General features: G+C 37.5%; 1 protein-coding gene across 1 annotated transcript; it reads left to right on the top strand.

Annotated features, from left to right (window-relative positions):
- The first annotated feature begins 1,567 nt into the window (after positions 1 to 1,567).
- On the top strand, positions 1,568 to 13,395 carry LOC140245149 (peptidoglycan-recognition protein SC2-like). Its single transcript, XM_072324748.1, has 6 exons — positions 1,568 to 1,631; positions 6,157 to 6,323; positions 10,012 to 10,147; positions 11,143 to 11,233; positions 12,054 to 12,162; positions 13,070 to 13,395. The coding sequence occupies exons 1-6, from the start codon at positions 1,568 to 1,570 to the stop codon at positions 13,157 to 13,159; spliced, it is 657 nt and encodes a 218-aa protein (XP_072180849.1). The 3' UTR covers positions 13,160 to 13,395.
- Positions 13,396 to 13,945: the final 550 nt, after the last annotated feature.

Below are 13,945 nucleotides of genomic sequence, written 5' to 3'. Positions count from 1 at the left end.
TGAAAAAAAAAGGGGGATTGTTATTTCAATGGCTCGTTTATCCGAAAACGAGATACGGTTCGTAATGCCGTATAGAGATTCTTTAGTACACGCCTTCTTTTCCTATTCAGGTTAACGAACCTTGGGAATACCGAACCTAATTTCGCTTTCGGATTCACGAACCTACGGAATAACGCCACAAAATACTTTTCGGATTAATGGACGTCTATATAGGCCTATTAGATATAAGGAGTTTCGATATAATGAACCTTCGGAAAAATGAACCTGATTTCATTATACGGATCAACAAATATTCGGAATAACGAACATCACCCATTGATACTCCAGGCATACCTCACCTTGCCGGGCACCACACGTGAAGTACCATGGAAATCGTAACAAAAAATAAACAAAATAAAACTTTTGAAAATGGAGTAATACCCTACTGGCAGCATCAAATAATACACCCTTTCAAAAAGAAAATACCAAATAAATAAATAAAAAAAGTCTATAAAACCCATCTGTAAGCCCCAAGGGTTTTCGAAAATATAAAATACAAGAAAGTAATAACCTTACATTTATGAAGATGGAAAAAAAAGAGATTCAGTAAGTAATCATTGTGCAATGAAGATTTTATTATCATCACCAGGTTTTACTTTTGCCTCCCCTTTCTTTCCCATTTGTTTTAATGAGTACATAATTATACCTTTAATGTGGCTTAACGCGTGCCATCGATTCTCCACAGAGAACTCATTGTACCTACCATATTGATTGACATCGCTTGTGTTTGATTCTGTTTTGCATTTCATGTAAATACACACACGCGCGCGCGCGCACACACACACACACACACACACACCCACACACACACACACACACACACACAAGGAGAAACAGGCTTAATGAAAATATTTGAGAATGTACACGAACATCATTACCGAAGTATAATCACGCTTAAAGACGTACAAATTATGCATATATGCCGAATAACACAGAGCATCTGTTTACATGCATATTTATTATGATTTTTACACATAAATGGGCATACTTTTAAGCAGCGAAGGACATTGAGCTTATAAAGAAGAGCAATAATGAATTGAAATCCAGGAAAAAATTAATTCCATCATCAATAAGACATTCTTGTATTTATCCATCTATATTTGAATCCAAATTTAATTTAATTCCATTTCATGTCACGACGCCAGTGTCAAGCGAGAACATTAAATTTTGACACAGTGCCAGATTAGTGGTGTTTGCTTAACAAAACATGATACAAAATGTTGTGTGAAGTAATATCATTAAACGTTTTGAATAAATGGTCTGAAAGTAGACTATAGGGAGTGCTTTGATTTTTTTTCTTTCCCCGCTTCAGATCGATTCACCCTGAGTGACTCGGCACATTATATCCTGGTGTTTTGTTGCAAAATTATCTTCCTTCCTGAGTTTAATTCTTTGAGTGGGTCGCATTCCCGACCGGTCTCTTGGCTAACGCGGTCCACAACCAACTCTCAAATCACCACTTCGCTTCACCAACCATGTTTCGCGTGCCAAAAGTTTTCCTGCTTTGGGGAATCTTAGCGGCGGCCGCATGGAGGATTTCGGCCGCCGCACCTGCGTTCGGCAGAGAACTGCGGCCTGTCGACCTGCGAAAGGTAAGGAGTGAACGTTATGACTTCCCTGTCCCAATTGTTGCGAATGTGTACTCTGTGTTTTTGTTTCCCGAAAAATTCAATTAAAGCAACTGGCAGCATTTCCTTCTTTCTTGGAGTCAGACTTTGAGTTAGATCCAACCTCGATTACATGACAAATGAACGTCATCAAGGCATTAAAGAAATCAATGTTTTGACTTCCCTGTCTCAATTGTTGCCAATGTTTTTTATCATTTATCGTATCTCTGTTTATTGTTTCCTGAAATATTCAAGAAAAGCAACCGGCAGCATTTCATTCTTTTGCTGAAGTCAGACTTTATAGTCAGATTCAACCTCTATTACTGACAGACCAATGTCATCAGGGGATTGAGTGGAGGAAATAAAAAGTGATACAGAAATATTTATAATGAAGTGATGATTATAATTATTTCGATAGAAACATGTAAAGGCGTCCATGTAATACCCTGACCGTTTCCTAACAAATACCTCCGGTTCCTGCAGCGTGCGTGGCCTGCACGTTTAAGTCACAAACAGTCAGTATATCGTCTATAATGTACTTTTTAAGATATATTTATCTATTTATCGAAATATCTAGTTGCACGAAGAATATTTCGAAACTAAGATAAGATCCCTACTAGAAATTATAAGCTGTTCTCTATCTCTGATATATCAAAATGTAGGTAATGAAAAGAAAAGTAGAAATCAGTTGGTTATAGATTGGATGGCTGCAAGACATAAATGGGCTAAAACAGCATGCATGAGTACAAGGAGAAAAAGAGAGAATGGAGAAGAAGAAGAAGAAGAAGAAGAAAAAGAGGAGGAGGAAGAGGAGGAGGGAATCGTTAAAATAGAGAAAAATGGGAAAGAAGAAAGAGAAGAAATGGAAGGGGAGGAGAAGGATAAGTATACACTAGTTGTAGACGAAGACAGACAAATCCAAAAGATGTATCTAATCAAGACTACGATCTCGTGATACATTGATTTGTTAACACAAAAGATTTAATGTGTTCAAGAGGCCCCACCTTCACCGGAGCATGAAAAGGGAAGTGTAATTCTAAAAACGTACAAGTGATTCTTTTTTTTCTTTGAAGCATACCTCTCATTGTCCGGGAGGGATATGGTTTGTGATTAGTCCTTTGTGCGACATTGTAGCGAGAAGTTCCAATTAAACAGCTTTACCACCCTTTGCTTATGTATATATTTTTGTATCGCTTTTTCATGAAATTTACAATCTCCCAAACAACAAGTGCATTTTCTTTTAAATACGGCATGCCAGCACAGCGTTGATTCGGTAGAATTTGTCACTCAATTATCAAGGTTAGCTGATGGTGAAGCTATAAAGCCAACGTAAAAAAAAAAGAACACAACCCCCCCCCCCCCCCGAATCTATATGCAAACTGAGTTTGTGTGCGTGTATGCGTGTGCATGTATGTATGTATGTATGTATGTATGTATGTATGTTACCCCAATGCCTCATTTAGCAATAATAAAAAAAACCGCAATGCAACAACTTCCTCATTTTCTGTCTGATGCGAAACATGAAACTGAAAACCTATGCTGTTCATTTCGTTGTTTTGATTTCAGTGATGAATATGTTCCAGTAAGGGATCCAGCTAGAGTAATGAGAACTGTAGTTTCACTTGCTGATAACAATGTCATCAGAGGTATTTGTGTGCATGACTTGTGTTGTTTTGTTATTTTGTGCCCACCTGGAGGTTGATTTTGTTGTTAGGTTTAGTTCAATTCAATTCACTTAATTCCCTAAAGAAGAAGACAACTGGCTATAACTTACGTGTTTAATCCACGGGACTTTTTTTTTTCGCGGGGCGAAATCATGATTTAGAAATGTTACATAATACTGTAATGTCACTGTGTGTTTTGTCTGTTTTAAACACCTTCTTTTATTTTTCATTTCCTGCCGTTCACGGCAACCGTGTCATTTCTGTCCAGTATTGATTATCAATCATAACTATAAAAATGGCAGAGTGACGTCATCAGGGTTGCCTTTAATGATTGTTTAACTATAGACCTTTATTGACGTGAAACTCCTACGATAAGCCTGCGGGGAAGTTGCGTTTGATCGAGATTCAATCTCAAACTGAATGAGTCGGCTGGCTGACTATGCAGACAATTTCCGTAATCCTGTCATACGCAAATAACATACGTCGTATAACGGTCTGCTCTTCGCAGTGGGTGTAAAGAGGTGGCCTCAATGAGGGAGGTTAGACGAAAACCAGAGGGGAACAATATGAACAGTATAGATTAGTCCACCCCGAACTGCCTTGCTGTGATTAGGGAAATCCCCGTGTTCTCGGCTGACCATGACGTCACTGCAGATGATAGGTGGCGCTGTTTTGTTTTGTGTGGGCTAGCAAGCTGCGCGATCTTGCAACAAGTGTAGCTTATTCCGTGACTCGCAGAACTATTAATTTTACAGTTTTGTGCCAGCTGGATGTGTGTTCAATCCACATGGAGAATGACAGCGTGTCTGTGTGTGTGTGTGTGTGTGTGTGTGTGTGTGTGAGAAATTGGGAGCTGGGAGGGGTAGATAAGAGGACAAATGAAATACAAAGCAGATCGAAAGTACAGGCAAAAAAACAAAACAAAAAACAAAACCGTAACAGCTGTGAGGGAGAAATAAGGATTAGAAAGAGGAAACATTGATAACATAATAATAATGGCCTTTTGCCTTTATTTGTATACAATAATGACTGATATCTATGCAAAATATAATATATTTGAAGCTTGAGGATGTCAAAACTTTGCTGTTTTATGTCCAGTTTCGGTGAATCATAATTGTGCAAATCCATTATTATGCTTAGTATCAATTTATTCAATGCAGTCCATTCAAATCTTGTATACGCTGAGAGATAGGGATAGTTGGTTTACTGGTTATTGTTGCACTAGAATATTGAATATGATGCTTTTGATGTGATTTGTTCTTCAATTCTTATAAAATAGGAAATTCAGTAAAAATATTATGTTCTGAGCGAATAGGGAAGTCTTGTGAAGATAAAAGCACACCATTATGACCAATATCACTCACATTCGGTTTGGAAACTTTCGCTGCATGCTCCATTTGTCTTTTTTTTTTTAATCTTACTCCATGTATTTCTGCTTTACTCCATAAATTCATGTTCAAATGAGCACGGAGATAAAATTTACTCCAGTGATTTCTTTGCACGTGATAGTCATATGACCATTATACCACGTCAGGTGACTTACACGTGGTTACCTTTTCGTCACATGACTTGAACAGCACGACGGATCATATTAGGTTGACCTTTATTCTTCTTCTATTTTTTTCAAATATCATGAACAGGTTCTAATATCTAACGTGTGTAAACGTAAACAACGCACTTCCTTGGGCTGTAGAATGAATAGAATAAAGTTTAAAATACTCTTTTTCCAGGGCCCAGAAAAACAAAAAACAAAAACAAAAACAAAAAACCTTAAGTGATAGCAACTCTTGCGGGGATAGCAAATGGTAATGACAAGAATCCAGCTTCCTGATTGGCTGTTGCTATGGGAAGTTGACATGTATACCAGCAATAGTTGATATTCTAACATCTTTTATGAAATGGAGCCCAGCTCTTTATACACTTATCAAACTTTGGGCTCTCCTGCTCGATCAATGAATTGAAGCCATTTTAACACCTCTCTATTTCATTTACTCACTACACACAGTTTCTGAGAATGGATATCAAACGAGTTAGTGGTGAGTGGAGCAATCATGAAACCTTTCTCCTCATTTGTCTACCCTCTATACAATATAGACACACACACACACACACACACACACACACACACACACACACACAAAAGCACATCCACACACTCACTCACTCACGCACACGTATACACACACGTATTAGGGGAAATACATTTTGGCTTATGAAATCAAAAAGAACTTGCATACATGGAACATTACCATTGATCATGGAAAAACAAACTCTCGATTTGCCAATCAACCAAAACCGAGTGTTGGGATACCAGATTTCCCAGTCACTATAAAAAGAGTTTAAAATCAATCATTCAATCAATAAATAAATAATCAATCAATCAATCAATCAATCAATCAATCAATCAATCAATCAATCTATCTATCTATCTATCTATCTATCTATCTATCTATCTATCTATCTATCTATACCCACCTTTCTATCGATGTCTATACCTATATTTATCTATCTGTATAAAAAAGGAAATGATCGATTTGTAAGCAAACATTGCTGCAAAACTCTGTAACTAAAACGATTGATATACCTTGCGTTATGTTCTATTTCTTTGAAAACAACCTCCAACCCCCTCCAACCCCCCCCCCCAAAAAAAAGAAGAAAAAAACAGAAATGCTTCTCATGATTTTGATAAACCGTGTGAATCGTATAGTGAATCTATCAATATCTATATTGGGACAAAAAACAAACAAACAAACACCCAAAACCGACGCTTCGATTCGACCACGTTTTCGGGGGAGGATGATGGAGAGCAATGACGGTTTATTTTACGCAACTGTCTTTTCACACAGCGCCTACGGCGTGCCCGGATATAGTCTCCCGCAGCCTGTGGGGCGCCAGACCGCCAAAGGCCCGCCAAGACATGGCGACTCCAGTCCCGTTCGTCGTCTTACACCACACCCTGACATATGCGTGCTTCACTCTGCAGGACTGTAGCAAGCTGATGAGGTCCATACAGGTACAAGCGAGATACACGGGCATACACTCACAAATGAATTTATTCAAATTCATATACATATTCATTCATTTATTTAGATTTATAATTATCTATTTTCATATCTATATGGATATGTATTCATGATGGTAGTGAATACAAGTATATGATTTTCTTTGTCTGTGAAATTGTTTGACATTGAGAATTACGAAAAAATTTTAAGGTATTTTTTTACGAAACAGGGTTGGGATGTTTAATTCCTGTTACATGAATCGATAACAAACAAAGTGTGAACATTAGGAATATAAGTTCATTCACAATGACTTCGCTAAATATACAAACTTATGTTCTTGATTGTGGGACCTTGCAACTCTAGAGAATACGAGTGAACATTGTGACGAAAAACAAGTGAACTTGCATACGATAATAAGGCCAAAAAAAAAAATGGTTTGTTTGCCCTTCGCGACCGACCGAAAATCACGGAAATTCTGGGTCGCGTTTTTTTTTTTTTTTTTTTTTTTTTTGCTCTTTCAAGTTTATTTTTTTCCACAAATTTCATCTTCTACAAATTTGTGAATGGTTTTAAACCCAAAATTATCCATTTTAAGCTAGAGAAAGAATAAAAAAAGTCTAAAAATGTTTGTTTTTTCATCTCATCGACCCGTCGTAATTGTGTTTGGGCCGCGCGGGTCCACAGGTTACGTTTTATAGCATGCATTGCATGCTACCTTCTTGGCTCACATGCGTGCACGCGCACGAAATCCAATCAATGCATGTATCATGCACTCAGTACAGGGCTGCACACTGGCGACCTGGCGACCAGTTATTCGCGCTAGCTTGCGCATTGGCGCTGCTCACGCACTGCCATGCCATGCAATACAACTGCTTTTCGTTTGCTTGCGATCGGCGGTCATGCCAGACAAGAAGCATTGATAGAATTAGAAGAGCACGCATTTCTGGGTCATTTTACTCACGATCCGATCCCGGCTTCGCAGCAGCGTGGCAGTTGACATGTTAGAACTAATCTACTTGTGTCGATTTTTAGAAAAGTAAAAACATATTCGATATTCAGTGATACAGTAAATGGATCTGATTGCGTTCAGTTTCATTTTACACAGTCATTTCACAAATGAATATTTTCATTCGTTCAGAATGATCTCACAATGAAGATAGGTGCAAAAAGGATCACGAAATCGGCCCTTCCGTGTACTTTTTAAGAACGCATGCACAAAATGTGAAGAGATAATACTAGGGAGAAAAAAAAATCATGAAATCATCGCAGTCCCGCTTACATATTTGAGGTAGAAATCGTCCCAAAAAGGATCATGAATTCGGCCGGCCGCGTCGTACACCTTTCAAAAGCTCATGTACGAAATGCGAAGAGATTATAGAGGAGAAAAAAAAATAAAGGACACATTTGGTACGTGCATCATAAAAGATTACAGCCGAATAAAAATTCATGAAATCAACGCAATCCCGTTGAAATTTGAGGAAATAATAGGCGCAAAAAGGATCTTGAATTCAGTCCTGCATGCCGTTTTGGTTATCAAAACGCATGCACAAATGCGACGAGATTATCGGGAGAAAAATAAAAAACACATTTTTACCCTTCTGGTGCGTGCATTACAAAAGATTACATCCGAAGTAATTAATGAAATCGCCACAAACCCGCTGATATTTGAGGTAGAAATAGGCGCAAAAAGGAACGTGAATTCGGCCGTGTCGTATATCTTTTAAGAACGCATGTACGAAATGGGAAGAGATTAGCGGCAGAAAAATAAAGGACACATTTTCATCCCCTTTTGGCGCTTGTATCATATAGATTACAGCCGAGTAGTAATTCATGAAAATTTCGCAATCCCGTTGAAATTTGAGTAAACAATAATAGGCGCAAAAAGAATCTCGAATTCGGCCCTGCATGCAGTGTATAGTTTTGAAAACGCATGCACAAAAGCGAAGAGATTATCGGGAGAAAAATAAAGAACGCATTTTCAACCCTTCAGGTGCATGTATCACAAAAGATTACAGCCGAAATAATTAACGAAATATCGCAATCCCGCTGATATTTGATGTAGAAATAGGCGCTAAAAGGATCGTAAATTCGGCCGTGTCGTATACGCATGTACGAAATGCGAAAAGATTATAGGGAGAAAAATACAGGACACATTTTCAACCCCTTTTGGCCCGTGCATCATGAAGATTACAGCCGAATAATAATTCATAAAATCATCGCAATGAAGTTTGAGGAAACAATAGGCGCAAAAAGAATCATGATTTTTGGCCGTGTCGTATATCTTTTAAGAACGCATTTACGGAATGCGAAGAGATTATGGGGAGAAAAATAAAGAACGCATTTTCAACCATTCTAGCTGGTGCGTGCATCACAAAAGATTACATCCGAAGTAATTTATGAAATCGTCACAATCCCGCTGATATTTGAGGTAGAAATAGGCGCAAAAAAGTATCATGAATTCGGCCGTGTGGTACATCTTTTAAGAACGCACTTACGAAATTCGAAGAGTTTATCGGGAAAAAATAAAGGACGCATTTTCAACCCCTTTTGGCGCGTGCATCGTAAAATATTACAGCCGAAGTAATTTATGAAATCGTCACAATCCCGCTAATATTTGAGGTGGAAATGGGCGCAAAAAGGATTGCGAATTCGGCCCTGCATGTCGTGTACCTTTCAAGAACGCATGCACAAATGCGAAGAGATTATCGGGAGAAAAATAAAGAACCCCTTGTATCGCGTGCATCAGAAAATATCACAGCTAAAATAATTCATTAAATCATCGCAATCCAACTGACCACCAAGAGCAGGTTACGCAGCAAGTTCGTGCGCTGATGTTTAGAAAAAGTCACAAACGCATTTGATACAATCTGATTTTGTTCATTATCATTTTACACTAATTCACAAACAAACATTCTAATTTTTTCCTGTTTTTAATTTTATATTTCTTGTGCAATAAATAATGCAAGTTTAAAAAAAATATATTAATCTGTAAAATGTACATGAGGGGGGTACATCCATAAAAAACAAGAAAATAAGTTTGCAAGTCATTTAATGTTTTTTATGTTGTCGTTGTTGACCGATAAATTTACTGTTCGGACCTGTAAAAAATGGTAAAACGGGACATTTACCGGTCCGACAGAGACAGGTCGGACCGGCAGAAAAAATGGGTTAGTGTGCAGCCCTTCACAAGATGGCTACTTTTGCAGCATCCGTTACCAGCTGTCATGGCACCAAAACTGTTTGGAGTTCAGTTGCCAGCATCTCACTGGAAGGTACTTTTTTGGAGCTGTTTGCAAAATTTAACAAAGATGAACGTTATAAGTGTTTGTCAGTGAGTGTTTCTGCCTCGCGTACCGGGCCCTGGCAAGACGTAAATTTGAATGAATCTCTTGGAGTTTTGAGTGCATTGACATGGAAAAAAGGGTACCCTGTATTAAAAAAAAAAAAAAAAAAAAAAAAAAAAAAAAAAAAAAAAAAAATACCGACCTACCGACCCTCTTGGGTTTTGACAATTAAGGGCAAACAAACAATTTTTTTTTTTGGCCTAATGTTAATGATGATGATGATAATGATGGCATGATGATGATGACGATGATAGTGATGATGACGACGATGATGATGTGGATGATGATAATGAGGTTGATTATGATGTCGCATGTGCGTGACTTCAGTAGCATCTTTTCTTAAACCCTGTGCTAGAATTTTCACATGGATGATCGCGGCTGGAATGACATCGCTTACTCATTTCTGGTTGGCGAAGATGGCCGAGTGTACGAGGGAAGAGGATGGGACACAGTGGGCGCTCATGCTCCGTGGTACAATTTCAGATCAATAGGCAAGTATGATATACATGATAGATAGATATATAGATAGATAGATAGATAGATAGATAGATAGATAGATAGATAGATAGATAGATAGATAGATAGATAGATAGATAGATAGATAGATAGATAAAGATTGATAGATGGATGGATAGATAGATAGATAGATAGATAGATAGATAGATAGATAGATAGATAAAGATTGATAAAATAGAGAGATAGAGAGATAGATAGGTAGATAGATAGACAGAGATAGATAGATAGAAAGGCTCGACATTAGCGGTTCCCCGGGGCTACAAAAGTTAAATGTTGTGCCACCATTTTTTTTTTATTCAATAGAAATTACATGTTTTGGGGCCCAATCGGGCTGGATCATTTTTTTTTTCTAAAGCTTACCAATCTATCCAATAATAGATGTTTTGTTGTTGTTGTTTTTTTTTTAGGTCATTAAAATGTAGTGTCGTTGAAGTTCATCTCAAAATTTCGTATGTTCCTCACCTGCCCTGCATCGTTTCTGAAATGTGAAAATATTTTAGATACTCACAATAAAATTAATCCAGAAGCTCATTGTGGATTTGTTTGTTTGCTTGTTTTTTGCGAAAACGAGTGGAAACCATTGTATCTGCGTCTTATTTGCAATTCTGAATCAAACGATGACTGACAAATGAACAGAATTTATGATTATGTATCTGCATGATGTACGGATAGAAAATTGATGACCTTCCAGAAATCAACAGCATTAATAAGCACCTTCATTTCTTGCACATCATGCTGTATACTGACGCCAAAAATCGGTATCATACTGGAACTAGCAAGCTGGGACATAATACGATTACTTCGTAAATACCTTGATCATAATACATCAAGTGCGGTACTTGTATTTCTCCTTATATCTGTTACGTGATTGTGTATCCGAAATTCATCTCAAAGTAGCATTTTGCCTCATCATGACAGCTTTTTTTTTTTTCTAACAAAATCATTCTTCTCTTTACATCTTTTGTGACAGGAATATCCATCATGGGTAACTTTACGGCCAAACTTCCCAACAAAAAGGCGATCAGTGCGGTCCAGTCTCTTATATCATGTGCTATAGACAAGTAAGTAGGCCTACAGCGAGTTTCTTTTTCTCCTCTTTATTTTACAGGGGGGGGGGGGTTCATTCCAGCTTCAGTGAATAGAGCGGGACCAGAAAAGAATGAAAGTTTCATAAAAATACAGAAAAGAGCAAAAAAATACTGAAATTTGTTTGATGTTTTCCGTGCTTTAACACGCTTAATACACAAACAAGATGAAGTTAGAGATGTTACCACTTACATGTTTAGTTCATCTTTTCATAAGCACTTAATTAAAAAAAAAATAATAAACCTATGGTATACCAGAGTATAATACTTCAGCTCCCTCTTTTAAAGAGTCTTGTTTGCTAGCACTGCAACTCTAGAATATTTCTAGAGAAATATCGATAATAATATTTATTTCATCAGTCATTTCCGTAATGCAACAGAAATCAGTCTGTCTAAGTAAATGGAGGCTGCGAACCATTTTTTTTTTCGATGGGGGAGGGGGGAACGCAAGGGTAAATATCACGTGTTTGTTAACAAGTGTTTGCTTTGCTTCGCGTTTTATTTTTTAAATAAATAGTCACCCTATATATCTATAATAATGAGATAGGTGAGAGGCCGTGATCTAGATTATAAAGCACTGCAACTCTTTCAAAAGAAGTTATACCTATAGGGTTCGTGTCCTGCAATAATTTAGTGTGTGCACCAAATAGAGTGGAGAAGCGTCGCTATATCAAGCACTAATTCTAAACAATATGTTGTAGTATGTTTACTGTTCCGTTGCCATTATTGTCATCATCATTATCACCGTCATCATTATTCTCAGTACAATCATGCTCTCGTCACGCTCTCATGGCAGAAATAAGCTGAATGCAAACTACACCCTCTACGGTCACCGTCAAGCAACACCTGACAGGACGTGCCCAGGCGAGGCGCTCTTCAAGGAGATGCAGTCGTGGCCACATTGGGTATGTACAGGATTAAGAAGGACAATAACAATCGCAACGCGATGATAATATAGAGAAAATATAAAGAAATTTCCACAAAATGTCATTTGTTTTTGAAAAGCACACATTCCCTCTACTTGCTACTGACACATGTTTAAAGTAATTTGTTGTTTCTCCCTGCTTTCTCATATAGAGGTATATAAGTCAAGTGTTCTTTCATTCTGCTATCTATATAGAATAATGTTATGTGACATTATGTTGAATTCAGTATATTTTCTTATCGTGTAGTATATATGCAAGTGCCACAAACTGTTGTAGTCTTCTAATCCAGCGATGGGGGTACTGAAACCTTAAAAAATCACACCTTTTTAACGGATAGTCCGATTTTCCTCAAACATTCATTGATGTGCTCTGTTGCTGCATTTAATCAATTCACAGATATATTTGGGTGAATCTGTCCTTCAAAGTTTACCCTCGTCTCAAGCTAACTGTAAGGAATAAGGGAATCTCACACCAAAGTAGCATTAGTGATTCGTTTAACGCGGATATAAATTCAGAAAAAAATCCCTAGGATTTATATTCTTATAGGGGAAAAATTATTTCAGCCTCGACGGTCTTATCAACATTATTCCTGGTTTATATAGTAACCAATAGAATATTTGAGTGGAACCCATTTTTATATACATGTACATTAGTAAATACAGCAGATTGGATCAAATTGCAAAAATAGTAAAAATTTATCAAACATTCAATTGATCATTTCAATAAAGGTGGCATTTCCAAACCCAAAATAGTTATTTCTGAAATCGGTTGGAATCTGCAGGCGTATATACAAATAATGTCCTTTTTCATAGTAAATGAAACTCGACGCTGTTGCGGACAACTTTCCTTGTTTTAACCAGATATTTTTCATCAATTATTCTTACAGCAAGCCGGTGATCATTTTCCGCCGACTAAGACAGAAAAGGAACCCGATGACGTCTACTTTGCAGAAAAAGATGACAAACCGTACGATTAACTCCCCTTATATACACATCACAGAAGAGGAGAGTTTGCATAGACATGAAGAATCAGTTTTAATGAAACTTTATTATTTTTTTCACTGTCTACCAGTGAAAAACAAATTTCATGTCTTCAGGAATGAACAGACACTAATCACTCATATCATATCATAAAGGAATTAGAGTACGTTTGTAACAAAACAAACTCAGAAGATGACTTGCTTTCACAGAGGTCGCTTAATAGATACACAAATACACAAATACACCGTATCATATTTCTAGCACAATAGTCTCCTTGAGGTACCTGTAAATGTTATTATATTTCTAATAATTGTTGAATAATGGCGCCACGAAAGCGCCTTACAATCACAAATACAAGGCGCCACGAAGGCCCCATTGCACAGTGACTGATTGCACGGATTCAGAGGCAATAGACAGATTTCTGTCTGAAGGCGACTCACGTTGCTGGTTGACGCACGACTGGTAAAAATCTGTCGCGTGATCGCTCAAACACAATAGTAACAATCGGTACAAGCAATTAGTCCCATGTATGACCGTTGGGCAAATATCGCGGATTTGTACAGCGAGCTGCAATGACATCAACGGCTGGTAGTCATGTGGTTCCATCAGAATTGATTTGAGTCCAGTACTGTATACTTGAAAGAAATTATCAGAGTAAAAACAAACTATCCTGAACGTTTCCATGGAAACCTTTGTGCAAGATTGTCCAATCGTTAGGCAATCAGCTGTGGACAAACATTCCATTAAGGAAGAGCAGTTATGTGTAAATGTACTATATACAG

The sequence above is a fragment of the Diadema setosum genome, chromosome 22 (assembly GCF_964275005.1).
Source record: "Diadema setosum chromosome 22, eeDiaSeto1, whole genome shotgun sequence".
NCBI classification, from domain to species: domain Eukaryota; kingdom Metazoa; phylum Echinodermata; class Echinoidea; order Diadematoida; family Diadematidae; genus Diadema; species Diadema setosum.
Note: the sequence above shows the minus strand (reverse complement) of the source record. Positions and strands in the feature narration are given on the sequence as shown.